We start from the raw sequence: 14938 nt of genomic DNA on the forward strand, positions 1-14938 counted from the left end.
AAGAAAATACTGGCAACAATACCACCATTGTTTTTGTTGTAGATTGTGTTGTCATACTGTGAATTAAGGAGTAAGATAAGATTAGATAAGAAAATCCTGTTTAAGATGTTTCAGGCGAAGTCTTTGGACTGGATTTACAGAGACTCATCAACAAGCGGTGCTTTTAATTCCCGTATTTCTAAGAACTGATTCTCCCTGTTCGTGATTACAGCAGGAGGTTTATTTCTACCTGTTGACTTAGATCCTCACAGGCTCGACTAACGCTCTCCGCCTGCTTCGAGAAAACGACATCACAAGGATGCTTCTCTTCTTCTTCAGCATCCACTCGTTTGGTTTTCAACTCCTGCAGAGCTGCAGCCTTCTCCTTCACTCTGCCGGCGACAGCCTGCAAGAGAGAACCGACTCCGTGTCACATCTGAGGACGGCTTCCCGTGCAGCACTAACACAAACCTGCCCGCTTACCTCCCACTCGCGCAGAGCCTTACGAGCCAGAGTTTGACTTGTCGGCTGCTCCCACTGATCCAGCTGCTTTTTCTTTTGCAGGATCCATCGGTGAAGATGCTGCAGCTGTCTCTCTCTGACCGCACAGGTGTGATGCATCTGTTCGGCTCCATGAATCTGTGGGAGCAAAGACAAACAGTGTCTCGTTCATGTGTAAATACAGAAAACAAACCTGTATGTGAATGTGAACAGCTGCTTTTCAAGCCCATCACCTGGTTTTAATGAGAATATTAAAGCTGAAAAAACATAGAAAGTTACGGTTGGATCACTTTATATTCTACAGGTAGCTGTGACGCTGACCTGGCTCTGCAGCTCTCCCTGGACGTGCAGCCACTGGAGTCTGAGGTCACCAAGTTTCTCTGCAAACATCGTGCGGTCAGACTGGAGAGACTGGACGTACGCTCCCACTGCCTGAGGCCGGGACTGGCTCAGGAAATCCAGGATGAGCTGCCCAGCGACGACACCCGCCTTCAACTCCTGAAGAAACAATTTAAATATAGAGAAGTCATTGATATAAAAGTCAAAAGAAACATACACTGCTTTATTATCTTTTTTAATTTGTTTTATTCACCTCTGATGAGAATGGAGGTTTATCTGATGCATCACTGAATTTGTTTTAAATAATTTTCCTTTCCCTACAATCCCATGTATTTTAACTTTTAGATGTTAGATGTTTAAGCAGCAACTTTAAGTTGTTTTATAACAAGATCAAGTGAAGTCATTTCAGGACTCAACAACAAACGTGAAGGTCAAATCCTCCAAATTTTAAAATAATTTAAATCATTATATCTGAAATTGAGGGAACTTTAAAAAAAAAAAAAAGAGTAGTTGAACAAAAATAATTCCTAATAGAAGTTGTTGATTTTAAATAACCACTGAATCAGAAGCTCTGACAAAAGATCAAGTGATGCACAGGAAGGAACAGTGAACGGTGGAGGTACCCGACGGTGCTGCAGGACTTCAGAGATCTGAGGAGCATCTTTGACCTTCAGATCTTTTTCATTCTCCTGGTTCGGCGCCGCCTGCGTCTTCAGCCACGACTCCAGGTCGGAGAGCAGCTCCACAGGCGGCCATGCAGCCAGCAGCCGCTACCAGACGCAGGGTGACAGAGAGGAGAGGGGAGTTCACTTTACAGTTTTAATTCTACTGCTTTTTAAAATTAATCTTATTGAGGTAGTTGGAGAGTAAAACACCAGGTTCTGATGCAATCTGACTCGTGTTTCTGTCCAAATTATTAAATCTGTCTCCAGTAGATAAGATCTTTTGCATCCTCTCCCAAGTGTAAGACTTTGAAATGAACCTGGAAAAAAACTAACTTCTCTCTGGTTCCATTCACTGGTGATGAATGGTGAAGAGAAATGAAAGCGTCCTTCTCTTCCTCCCTGTCCTCAATCACCCCGAAACTAATTTCAGCAGGATTGTATTCAAGTTTTCACTCCCTTCACCGGAGGGGATTTCTCAATGCCTAATTATTTTTTTTAAAAACCACCAGCGTTGCCGTGGAATTTGGACCATTACACTTAACTTCATTGGGAAAGTAGTAATGCTCAAAGTTTACGGGGCATGAGGTCGAAATTTTTGAAATCCAGAAATATAGACAAGGTTTGTGATGCAGGATTATTCCGTCACTTCTTTAAAACAAGAAAGGAACAAACTATTTACTATGATAAGTTACTTTGAGAACAGATCGACCAAATACATGCAAACCAAATAATTAGGAAAAATAGTAATAGAATGAAATACGAGAGATCTAACTTTAGGGAACTAAATAAAATGAGAAAAATGTATTCGACATGTATTTTAACTTTATAGATTGGTCCATGTGCCGTCCACTAACATGGAGGAGGTGTTTATAAGAGCTATACTGCAGCCGGCCACAAGGGGCAGATCCAAAAGAGTTGACTTTGGTTTTGAGCTTCGTGAGTAAAGAATGTAAAATTGTGAACATAAAGTAGATATTCTTATAATTTTAAATCACATTTCATCATATTTGAAGTCAGTTTGTTGAGAGAATAAAGTGAATGTGAAAGCACCTGCTGCAGCTGCTCTTGTGTCCTGCACAGGTCGGAGGTGAGCTGGCTCCAGTTCACCTCCAGCTGAGCGATCTGAGCTCTCAGCCCGGGACGTTCAGCTTCGCTCAGGTGGAGCAGCCGAGTGGCGTCCCTGGAGACAGACGTCCTCCGCACCGACGCAGCCTCCACCTCCATGGAGACGTCCTTGAGGACAGAGCGGTGATTGGAGGGTAAAGACACAGTTTTAATCTTCTCCAGTGGACGTGTTATGAACAGCTGAGTGAGTTTGGGTTTCCAGGGTTGACTGTGTGATTGGATACTTTACCAGCAGCTCGATGAGGCCGCGGCGGACACACTCCTGCTTCAGGTCTGACGTCTCCGCCTGGTCTGACCAAGGCTTCAACTGTTTCTTGGCACCGACGAGCCAATTACTGACCGAGGTGAAGTCTGTGTGGAATCTGTGGGGAGGACAAGGGGAAACGTAGCTCATCCAGCGAGGCAGAACATGGCGGCTCCTTCGCACAGACTGACGTAATGACTGAGGTTTGGGTCCAACACTAATAAACAAGATAGTGGATGAGTGGTGTGCGTTGTCATCGGCTTTGACATCGTGTGTGTCAGCAGATATGAAGATATATTAGAGTGTGGGAACAGCGGAGTGGTGAAATGTGACTGTAAACTGAGGGATCTCACGAGGGGAAACATTTAGACATTTTTGTGTTTCACTCCTGATTTACTGGATATTTCTAGACAAGATTAAAACATAGACAAAAAGCCTGAGGTAGGGAAAGAGCATAAGTCTTAGGAAACCCTTAAATGATGGATTTTAATGGATGTTGCTTGTTTTTAATATTTTCTTTATTGTGCTTTCGTATTTTTGTTTTGTCTCATATTGTTCTGTGTTGTTTTGTTTAATTATTTATTAGTATTCATTATTATTATAATTATTATTACATGTATTTTGTAATCTCACTAACTAACTGTACATTCAACTTGCATGACCTCTGTTTACATTCGTTGCAGATCCAGGCTGTAGAGGATTTAAATATTATGAATAAGCAGAAGCCTTTGTGTTTGTTCAGGTTGTGAAATAACACTTGTTTTTTTAAAAGGCCCTTTAAAAGGAAACACTAATTGTTTTGTTTTGCATCCATGTAAAAAACATTCTGATGCGGTTGTTCCAGACGATAACATTTAGGCAATAATTAAAACTGTCTGGCCTCCACTGGTAGATGATAAAAACTCCTGGAGCACGATCATCTTTTATATTTTTGCACATTATCGCTGTATTTTTCGAGCGTGTCCCACCTGGACCTGACGACCTGGATGTCTCTGCAGCGTTGAATCTCCTGCTCCGTCCTCCGCACCGCTCTCCTCCAGCGCAGCTCCAGAGCTCCTCCTGTCAGGCCGACCGAGGCAGCAGACGCCAGCTCTGTCTGCAGCAGCTCGCACTGATCCAGGAGGATCCCTAAAGCCGCTCTGCTCTCCTCCAACTGCCCCAGTGTTTGCTGATTAATCGGGGGAAAGTCAGTGATTGTGATGAGATTACATTCAGGAGATTCTCTCATTAAGCATCTTGCAAACCAGCGTTTGAAGAGACAGTGGGGAGAAAATGTAACGTACTGTGGAAAACATGAGGTGATAAAGTCCGTGAGTCTGACAGAAACTTGCAAAGAGATGAATCAGCTAAATGTAGAATTCAAGATCAAGGCCTCTATTCGTCTGTCAGCACCTGACGGCTCAACCAAAAACCCACCAGCGTCATCCTCAGCCCGGCTTTCCTTACTGAGCATGCACCTGCAATATCCTTTTTATTAATCCAAAACAAAACTGTTTCACACTCAACCTGATTACTTTGTGCAGTGTCTATTTATTTAAGTAGCTGGCGATGGCGGACGGGCTCCGAGATTTGTCGAGCATTAACTCTAAACTTCAAATTTGCCCGTCACTAAAAATAAGAAAAATGCAACCCCTTGTTTTTAGGTCACTCACTTTGCAACAAACATTCAAAATAAGCTGATGTCAATCAACTTTTACATAAAAGACTCAGCGGCAAGTTTTCAAAACTCCACATATATAAAATACATTTGTGCAACAGTGACCTCTGACGGCTGCTGAGAGGCATGAAAGGAAATGTAGAAAATTGGCAACAGAACTGTGGGTGAAATTAGCAGATTGACGTTATTATTTTAAAAGCAGTTTAAAGCACTTACAAAAATGCTTCTTGCAACAAAATTGAGTTGGAGGTCGATGTGCAAAGTGTAAACGCCAGAAGATGGAGAGACAGAAGGAGGGAAAGTGAGGAAACGTCTGAGGAGAAACGGAGACGCTGTGTTTACCTGGCAGGCTTCGAGTCTGTGCTGCACGACAGACTCCTCCTCCTCGACGTCTCCCTCTGGTTCCCCGCTGCTGATGAAGGCTTCAGACTCATCCAGCACCCGGCCCAGTCGACCACAGCTATCCTCCCAGAGGCTCCACTCCTGCAGCCGGTCCAAACAGAACCCCGCACATCGACTTTACTTTGTGAGCACATTCGCACCAGTACAAAAGCACAGCACAGAAACTTCTCATTTGTGTCGATGTATGAAATTTTCATGGCCTTCAGCGAATGTGCGCTACACAAACCTGCAGCCTCTTCAGAGAAGCTACCTCCCGTCTCAGAGCCTGTTGCTGCAAAGCTTTGGCCCTGACGTCCAGCTGCAGCCCCTCAGCCTCCTGACACCCGAGCACTTCTGGCTCACACCGGAATAGATGCTGAACAAACGCCAACTGAGACCCGAGGACCTGCAGGAGTTTCTGTTTCACCAAGAGACCGGATTCAGGACAGATGTGAGGTGTGATTTAAAAAGAAACGGACGTTTAATAAATACAGCAACAGGAGGGAAGAGGGAGATGAGGCAGAGGATGATGATAAACGTTTAAATATCTTTGTGTAAAGTCTAATCATCAGTTGTTTAAAGCTTGTTAAAAAGAAAAATCTCTTTGAAAACCATCAAGAAGCTTCTGCACACTCTTTGGAAAGTGCCTAACTTAAATCTGGGCTTTGCCTGCCTGCTGAGGAACTTGCTGAAAGCGCGGCGAGATACCTTGTGTCTGCAGAGAATAGCTTGAAGTTGGCTGCGGTTGTGAACCTGGCTCATCTGCTTCTCTTTTATGCATCCTTCGCCCAGTTCCAGGAGGTGAGTTATCCCCTGAAGCAAGGCCCGGGATGCTCGCTGAAGCTTGGCTCTTTCCCCTGGACTCTGCCTCAGATGTCTGCCCAGGACACACTGCTGCGAGATACAGCGGGAGCGCAGGGTTTAAGGAGAATACCATTAAGTTTGGAAGCACAGATCCTGTATCGTGTTTCCAGTCCATCGACAACGGAGCTGAGGAGATTATTTTTTATTAAACCCTTCATTGCTAATATAAACTTGTTTGTTCTTCTTAGGGTGAAGACAAAGACATATTTTATAGTTTGTGTTATCACCTCCAACAAAGAGGTTACGTTTTCACCCCTGTCTGTTAAACTGAGATTGTGTTATTTTTATATTTTCGCCAATTTCCCCCGGGAATAATTCGTGGATCTTGATCCGACGTATTTAGGGAACTGATCTATGAGTGTGTGCAATTTGATATTTTTGAGTCCATTAAAGACGTATTCACCAAACGATTTATACCAGTAATCAAAAAACACACACATATACAAATACAATAATGTGTCATATAATAAAAGCGTCATTACCTGCAAACTAGTTGCATCCTTTAGACTTGGGAAGGTTTCACTCTGTCCAAGTTCAAACTCGTCCAAAATACACAGCTGGAGGAAGAATGAGAGAAAACTTAAGTTAAAGCATTACAACCAAAATGCACTTTTAAATATCACAATGAATAGTTTTCAATGTGTCAGTTTGATATTATAAATAATTTCTTCCATTATTATCACTGATGCATTAACATGTAAGCAGCATTTTAAAAGTGAAAGCTGTTAAAAAGAGAACAAATTCTATTGACTTTATATGGATTTAAACATCTTTATCTAAAACATAATATTTTAGTCAGTCATTGTACGTTTTAAATATGAAATGTAACTAGCAGCTGCATCTGTGAACAAATAGAAGAGTAAAAACTACATCATTTACTCAACTCAGTTACTATTATTGTTTTACCCATTCAGATAAAGTTTATTTATTATTTTAGAGATGTCATTTTACAGATTATAGATGAGATCGCAGTTTCGGGGGAAATTCCACAGTTTCAGACCTGATGCTGGTTTTTGAGGCCCAGATGTTCAGGGAGCTGATCGTGGGATGAGGTGAGGAACAGCTGGACTGTACTGAGACAGTCCTGAAGGCCGGTCACACAGTGGGACGCCTCTGGTTCCTCTTTCCACAGCACCGGACTGGTCTCTGATTCCATTTGTCTCAGCAGCTCAGCCACGGTCAGCAGCTCGGATGATACACACTGCACAGGAGGAGGAACAGAAAGGATCAATCAACTTGAATATATATATTTTAATACAGTAGATATTAAATATGTGTGTGTGTGTTTGAGCAGCGTTGTGTTCAGTCACCTCCTGCTGCAGCATCCTCAGCTGGGGCTCCTCTTCACCAGCGCCCCCTGTAGTCAACAGAGGGTCGGTCCAAGCGTCCAGACAGAGGAGGACCCTCCTTAGAGCCTCGTACATCTGCTCCTTCACATCTGGCTGAGAGACGCCTGCAGACCTCACCTGGGAGACATCGAACACATCACCAGCACTCACTCACTGACACTCAATGCTGGGTCTTCCAAAAGTAAGAGAAATCGTTTTCTCCAGTGGTCGGATTTTTGGGAAATCTCTTAAATTGGCAGTAACTCAGCTACAGAGGAGTCGTGCACCATTGCTGCATATTGCTACACATGTAAATCCTTTTATTAATTTATCCTTAACCCTTTTTATTTTATGTTTTTGTCCATACATGTCAAAGTTGAAAGCATTTCTTCAAATTAAATCCACAGAGATTCATATGCGTTGGATAATTTGTGGGACAATTTAATAATATGTTTTGTTTTTAAACAGTCGGTTAAACAGTCTCTCTCTCTCTGCTGTTTGAGTCTCATACGTGTGCAGAGATTCTACCGGTGTCTGTGCTGCACATACTATTTGTCTCAGCCTGGCGATGGACTCTTGTGTCCTCTGGAGAACAGCAGGAGCAGATCCCGTTGATATCAGCTTCTTCTCTGGAACCTAAACAAAAACCAGACAATCGTAGTTTAGGTTTCACAGTTGGAAGGGATCGAACTGCAGAGACGATGTTTATACATTATTACAAGTGTTTGTGCTTTTGGTCATTTAGTGGTTTGTCACACTGTTGCCGTGGTAACAGAGGTGATGGATAAATCACCATCTCAGCTCTCATCCACATCGGAAACTCACGCATGAGTTTTCTGTTTTCCTACCGTCTCGTCTTCAGAGCGCTTCAAGGTGCGATGTTCCTCCTGAAGTTTTCTCAAAGCGGACACTTTTTCCGAGATCTCAGTGGAAAGTCGACTCCATCTTTGCTGCTCCTTCTCATCTTCTTCATGTCCTGACGAGCTAGAGACCAAAGAAACACAGAATAAGCTGAGATCAACTGTATCCTATGCACACGTGAGATTTAAACCTCTACAACTGGTCACTGTCTATTACCTTAGTGGCACATTAGACGAGTCCTGGGCTTGTTGGGATTCTTCCAAACTGGTCAGACTGGCACCAACTTCACTTTGTTCCTTCAAATGACGAAGAGCGTCCTGGACATTGAAGAGAAAACAGGCAAAATGTGGTTTCTCACTGTTTCTTTTGCATATTATTTGAATCAAATATGACCGAAATTTAGAGTTTTCAATCAGTGTGACACTAAACTATACCTTAAGTTGAAAATCTGGAGGGAAATTATTATTAAAAGGATTCTTACTACATCTGTGGACAAAGTCGGATCTTCGTCGTCCTCCTCTGTGAACTTGGGCGATTCTCTCGTGGCCGTGAACGGAGTTACGGGTCTCGTAGGAATCGTTCTCGTATCTTCGGCCGGAGGGGACTTTGCACGAGGGTCGGTGGCAGACGTTTCATGTTCTGAGGATTCACGTCGTTCCAGTGTATCAGCAGCAGTGCACTGGTCTTCAGCTGCTGGGGGGGCCGCGGTGATCAGCGGCTCAGATCTCAAAGTCTCCGGACGGGACGATTCAGCTTTAGAATCCATTGTTGTTAATCCGGTTTCAAGATTTTCAGCTGCAAAGTCGATGGTATCACATCCAGACGTCACAGATAAACGCTCAGATTCAGCAGCTTCTGAGGTCGTCTCCACTTGAGAAGAAAACTGAGGAGCCAAACTCCCCAGTTCCTGAAAGGCAATAGAATCAGGATCAGGTTTATTTGGCAAAGTGAGCACGCACAGGGAATTTGGTTTCAAACAAGGGAGACACTTATATATAGACAACAAACAGATATACAGCACACGATGTACATATCATTAACAGTCAGGACATTTATACAAGTAAAAACAGACTCTACAAGTCAACAATATACTTATAATAACTGTAATAGATTAACAATATAAAAACAATTACTACTAATAATATAAAGAAGTTTGCTTGATATTCAAAGTCTGCACTAAACAAACAGCATCTCCAAATTCAAAGTATAATTTACCTTAACGTTTGACAGCGTGTCAGCAATATCCTCACTTATCACATCTGAGGGGACGAGTGTGTCCTCTGGGTCCTGATATACGTGTGAGGTATAAATATTCAAATGCAAAAGATATCCAGTCACACACACACACACGTGCACACAGACACACAGACACACACGCACACAGACACACACATGCACAATGAAAGGTTTCTAAGGAGAAGCACATTCAAAGCAGCTGCATGTGACAGAGCCGGAGAACGAGTCTGCCTGAAACAGCTCCACATCAACATGCAAGTGTCGGATCCAGGCTTCCACACGACAGCAACATCAGATTAAAGTTAACATATAGTAAGTGAATTAAAAAATAAGTAAAGGTGGGAAGAAAAAAATCCCCAAGAAATTTGAGTTTCATCCCACAACGTGAGAGAATTTGTGAAATGTGACATTTTGGAATGAAACCCAAAGACAGAGGAACCCAGAACAATTAGTGTTTTTTTTTTAGATTTACCTCTGGAACACTGCATGTTAGTGTGTCAGAGGACGAAGAGTGACAGCTCTCGTCATCCTCATCCTCCTCTTCCTCTGAGTTAGACACGTCAGAAGGCTCCTGCTTTGTGAACAATATCATCAAAACTGATTCAAGTGACTGGAACAAACAAACTAACTTTCTGATGATACTTGGTCCTTAATTATCTTATTTTCTGTCTTTTCCTAATGTTCAAGTTATACCAGTGACTCATCAGCTCATGTTGCTTTGTTTACTTTCTCTCATCTCCGACAGATGTGAATTTAACTACTTTCCACTAAGTAATTTCACTGCTTAAAATTATTATCTGCAACAAGACAAGAAATCTTAAGCCTTCCTGGTGACTAATGGATTCTAATGGAGGAAAACATGTGGATTTAGTAATTCATTTTGTTTAGGGCGGTTCATTTTTTGGGGGGGAAGATTATTCATCCTGTTTCCCAGGAAACAACATTTTGTCAAGTGTTATGTCTTAAAAATGTAATATATTAATGAAAATTTGCAGTTGCGGTATATACACAAATCATAATAATCCCCCCAAAAAAACAAACTGAGATTCAAGGAACATTTAGGGCGACGTTTATATTAAAGGAGCTGGTTTTAATTGGTTAAATTAAAAGACGATGCAGAGTTAATAAAAATCAAAACAACACACTGGTGGTTTGGGGTTATGATTGTGATTATTATTTTTATATGAATGTTATTATTACCTGGACTAGTTGCTGTGTCTCTTCAGGAATTTTGGAGAGTGTGGTGATGCCGAGATCTTTCCTGGTGGCTTCCTCCTCCCGGATCTTGTTCTACGTTGGTCAAGGAGACGAGAGGAACAGAGAAGGAGCGTTAGAAATGTTATTGTTCTTGTGCTGAGGGTTGAGAAGATCATTACATGAGCTCAAAGAACTAAGAGACAGAATATTTATTTAAAAATAGATCATTACATTTTGGCTTTATGTCCCTTTTACTAACATACAATCTTATTTGCTTTACCTTCAGCAGCGAGGTTTGATACTGGGTGAGTTGCTCCAGCTCCTCCAGCGGCTGCAGGAGGAGTCGGGCTCTGGAGAAGACCAGCAGACTCAACTCCGCTCCCTGTGGAAGGAGAAGCTCTCCTTTATACCTCTGGATCTCCTCCAGTGTCCTCCGGATCGACTGCACATTGGCCTGGATCACCTTCAAACCACAAACAGATCAACGCACGTGTGTAAACTACTCGTGTTGATGGGCAGCAATCATAAAGTCTTTGTTTTCCTTCCCTTTGTATTTTAAGTGTTAAATGTAATAACTACTAATTGTATGATGTCTGTATGTTTTGCTGTTGTCTTGCTCGGTGTCATGATTGCAGATGTTCACCTGTCGGTTGTGAAGATGCTCCGTTAACGTTATGTCGGAGTCGTCCATGGAGGATAAAATCGTTCTGATCTTCGGGACATTCTTCTCCATGGTCTTGAGCTCAGCTTCCATCGCCTCCACCACCTGAACAAGGAGATTGCCAGCAACATCTTGAGGGATCGAACTTGTTTTCGTGTTTTTCCCACGCTGCATAAAAGCCAATTTCTCTTGTAAAATATGCTTGACAAGCTATCTGGGATCTGCAGTTCTGACTGAGGACCTTAGCTGCACATTATGCATCTGTATCTTTCTTTGGGCTAGAGATGTCCATTATAAATCTGTTTTATCAGATTTTAATTTCAAAATCCCATCCACTGAAAGATTTCAGCAGTTTCCTCCCTCTGCCATGTGGGTTCACTAAAAACCTGAAAGTCTAGTAAACCCGTTACCTCAGCAGTCTGCCGGAGTTGCTCCAGCGGCCTGCGGAGGTTGCGTTGCATTTTGTGGACTCGCTGGTCGTTCTGGTCCAGCCTCTCCTGCTGCGTGCGGACGTCACACACGGCAGAGATCTCCGCCAGCGCCGGCCTGAAGTCCTGCAGCGTGTCCCTGATCCTGTCAGAGTCGTCCATCACCAGCTGTAGGACAGGTTCAGGAACTCAGCATTAACAGGACATATGTTTTGTATCTTGATACTATGGTCAGTGTTGAATAAATTGATAAATGATGATAAAACAATATAAAAGTACCAATTAAAAACAACAGTATGTGACGGAAAGAAAAATGTATAATAACAAAAGCATATTCTATTCAAATATAGAAGAAAAAACAAATACATTTGTATGAAAATCTGCATGAGAAATATGAGAATATAGAATAAAAATGTGATATTAGATGTCACAGGTCTTCAAAAGCTTCAGGAACTTGCTCTTTACTTGCTTGTCACTAACCTTCAGGGAGTTTGCATGATTCTGGAGGCTTCTGGCTGAGGTGAACGAGCAGGGGGCGCCGAGCCATGACTGGGCCTCGTCTAACCAGCAGGTGGCGCTGTACGAAATGTCCTCGAACTCCTGAAGACAGGCAGGGATCTGACAAAAGGAGAACAGGAAACAAAAGGTAGTTTTATTCAACAGATTTTCAGAAGCCACTTGTACAATACAGTGTAAATATCAGGTAAAAGAATATGTCTGACCTTGCTGAGGAAGGAGGTGCGGTTCTCGGCCATCTGAGAGGCATTTTGGTAGAGCTGCAGAGGTTGTGTGATGTGGTCTATAAGGAGGTGAGCTTGATGCGGCTGCTCCTCCGCGAGATCCTGCACCTCGCTCTCCACGAGCATCAGGCGGCTGTGCCACGCGTCCAGCTCGTCCCACACACGCTGCAGAACAGAGGGTCGAGCTTTGAGATAACGTGATGTAATACCACCCCAGCAAATAAACATCATTTATTCTGTCCACACCTTGAGAACATTTTGAGCTTCGCTGACTGTCGGACTTTTCTGCTCCAGTAGCACTTTCACCTTCTCGAGGCCAGAACCCAGCTCCGCCACTCGGGCGGCTAACTTCCTGACCGGGTTGCTTCCCTCCATGAGCTGTAGAACACACAATCACACAACACGAGAGGATTTGGTTGGACAGAGCTCACAGGCCACTGAGGATCGATCCGGTGTTTTTCCTTGTTACCTCCTCCTCTGCTCTCTGCAGCGACAGTTCAACGTCTTGTAAGCGTTTGCTGATGTCAGAAGGAATGTCTGTGTACCAGCTCTGCAAACCGTCCGTGATCCTCTTCAGTTTGTCCTTCTGTGTGGACAAGTCCTCTGTGAGCTCCTGTGAAACACAAGAGAAACATGGGAAAGAAAATACATGAGAGATATGCTCCGTCTTTGAAAAGAGAAGGAGTGCATCCAGGATATTATGACAGAAATTAAACAAGCATTGTCATCATCTCCAGCATTTTTCATTACTTCCATTGTTTTTCGGTCACTTTTTATTACTTACACCCTTGAGGCCACTTTCTCTAAATGATAAATGGAGATTTGTGTTGTGAAGGATAAATGATGAATGTAAAGACGTTGAAAACTATCATATCATACAGTTTTAGTCAAATCAGCTTTAAATTTATCAAATCGCTTGATAATTCACAAATTGTTTCATTTCATATACATTTTTACCATTTCTGTTATTTTCTGTTACTTCTGCTGCTTTTTCCAGTGATATATGATTATTCCTCATATTCCCAAACTTAACCAAAATGCCACTTCACCTGCTTTCCTACAACATTTCAATATCTGATTTCCAAACTTGAGAGGCATTAAAACTTCGCCTGACCTGTTGTTGGTTTGGATTGGAGCAGCCTTCCAGTTTGGGCAGAATGGCGAACACGTGTTTCTCCACCTCTTCGATCTCGTCCTGAACGTGCTCTCTCTCTTTCTCCTCTGCCTGGGCTGCAGCTACAACCAGCAGGTTTCTCTCTTTCAAGCTGCGGGGGAACAGAACAGCGTTCCTCTCAGCATCTCGGATATAAATGAGTAATTGCGTTCCACATGTATATTAAACAAATTCAATCCCACCTCCTGACGTTCTCTTGGATCTTCACCAGTGTTTTGCCAACAGGTCCAGGACTGACGGGATCCTGGGAGTGGGATAAGCTCAGGGCGTGCTCCAGTCGGTGCTCCAGGGAGGCTAAGGCCTGCTGTTCCTGCTCCAGACCGGCCTGGTGTAGCTCAGCTAGGGCAAGAAGCTCCTGGGGTTTCTCTTGTGTGAAGCTCACAGTGGAGTCAGGCACCTCAGCCTGAAGACTCGCCAAAAAGCTGCAACACTGCTGTATCTAAAAGGAATAGAATTAAATCTTAAGTATCATCTGTTTATTATTTTTCTCTGCTCTAGTCAAATAGGTTTTGTTTAGATGAACAGAAAGATTTGAGTTTGGTGAACTCACACTTGTTGTGATGTCCTTCCATTCCTCTTGTCTTTGTTCCGCATGCGCCATCAGGAGGCCAACACCTCGCCGTAGTGATACCCAGCGCCGCCACAGGGCTCCCAGCTCGCCGCTTTTACCAACCCCACAACCCTGCATCGGACACCCAGCCCTCAGGTCATCTATCTTCCCAGCGAGGCTGCGGAGATCCTCCAACAGAAGCTTCATTGAGGGATGAAGGTTTGAGATCAGAAGAGTTAATAAACAGGTCGAATGGATTCCTCTATCACCAGCAGAGGTGCCAAAGTGATAACTGTCAAAAAGGAAAACACTTGCTAGTTCTGCATCGAACTTACCGTAGCTTTATTCCGTTGGGAAACACATTTGTCATTTGATGTCACTTGTACTGTAGCACAGGCTGAAAGTCTGGTTTCAAACCCGGAGAGATGCTGACGTATGTCTTCATGACAGCTCTCGTGGCTTTGTTGTCTTACTGCACACCTGTAAGAAATTCAGTCTTTAGGGTGATTTCACTCTTTTTAAAAAGGAGGTAAAAGAAAATAATCCCATCATGAAAAGACAAAAGATGTGTAGGACTGGTTTTAAGACAGCTGTGTACCTCTGCAGGGACTCCAGCCTCAGCTGTGCCTGGGCCTCCAGTACAGCTCTTCCCACCAACAACTGGCTGAGGAGGCTGATGTGGAGCTGCTCCACCTCTGGGTGGGAGAGGCAGGGCTGCTGGGGGAGCAGCTCCACAAGGTGGCAGATGTGAGCCTGAAATCCATCTTCTAGAGCTTCCAGAGCCTGCCGGGTTTGTCTCTGCTCCTCGGTACAGTCTAAAAACCCACCAGGAGCTGACAAGAACGTGGCCTCGGCATTATGAAGAAAGGCTATTGCTCCTTGGGCGGCCCACTGGTAATCCTTTAAGGACTCTCGAGCCTGGGATAAACTCTCCTATTGAACAAAAGGACAGTTTAGAGAAACAACTAATTCAAGTCATAATTGTAAAGTTAAGTTGACTTGAGTAAC

General features: G+C 43.4%; 1 protein-coding gene across 1 annotated transcript in view; it reads right to left on the bottom strand.

Annotated features, from left to right (window-relative positions):
* Positions 1–14938, bottom strand: part of LOC118099858 (nesprin-1) — a 64919-nt gene that overhangs the window by 22113 nt on the left and 27868 nt on the right. Inside the window, exons 44-75 of the mRNA XM_047338178.1 lie at positions 14529–14863; positions 14266–14410; positions 13931–14131; positions 13563–13819; positions 13321–13471; positions 12676–12819; positions 12453–12584; positions 12189–12371; positions 11947–12084; positions 11449–11634; positions 11021–11143; positions 10658–10840; positions 10381–10470; positions 9653–9751; positions 9160–9231; positions 8426–8851; positions 8161–8261; positions 7932–8067; positions 7612–7719; positions 7066–7221; positions 6756–6956; positions 6238–6312; positions 5600–5785; positions 5139–5309; positions 4853–4993; positions 3822–4021; positions 2839–2971; positions 2535–2717; positions 1443–1589; positions 802–978; positions 463–618; positions 230–385 (exon numbers count right to left, since the gene is read on the bottom strand). Of these exons, the coding sequence (XP_047194134.1) occupies positions 230–385; positions 463–618; positions 802–978; positions 1443–1589; positions 2535–2717; positions 2839–2971; positions 3822–4021; positions 4853–4993; positions 5139–5309; positions 5600–5785; positions 6238–6312; positions 6756–6956; positions 7066–7221; positions 7612–7719; positions 7932–8067; positions 8161–8261; positions 8426–8851; positions 9160–9231; positions 9653–9751; positions 10381–10470; positions 10658–10840; positions 11021–11143; positions 11449–11634; positions 11947–12084; positions 12189–12371; positions 12453–12584; positions 12676–12819; positions 13321–13471; positions 13563–13819; positions 13931–14131; positions 14266–14410; positions 14529–14863 (5292 nt within the window). The remainder of the gene's footprint in view (positions 1–229; positions 386–462; positions 619–801; positions 979–1442; positions 1590–2534; positions 2718–2838; positions 2972–3821; positions 4022–4852; positions 4994–5138; positions 5310–5599; positions 5786–6237; positions 6313–6755; positions 6957–7065; positions 7222–7611; positions 7720–7931; positions 8068–8160; positions 8262–8425; positions 8852–9159; positions 9232–9652; positions 9752–10380; positions 10471–10657; positions 10841–11020; positions 11144–11448; positions 11635–11946; positions 12085–12188; positions 12372–12452; positions 12585–12675; positions 12820–13320; positions 13472–13562; positions 13820–13930; positions 14132–14265; positions 14411–14528; positions 14864–14938) is intronic.

Source organism: Hippoglossus stenolepis, chromosome 20, assembly GCF_022539355.2.
Source record: "Hippoglossus stenolepis isolate QCI-W04-F060 chromosome 20, HSTE1.2, whole genome shotgun sequence".
NCBI classification, from domain to species: domain Eukaryota; kingdom Metazoa; phylum Chordata; class Actinopteri; order Pleuronectiformes; family Pleuronectidae; genus Hippoglossus; species Hippoglossus stenolepis.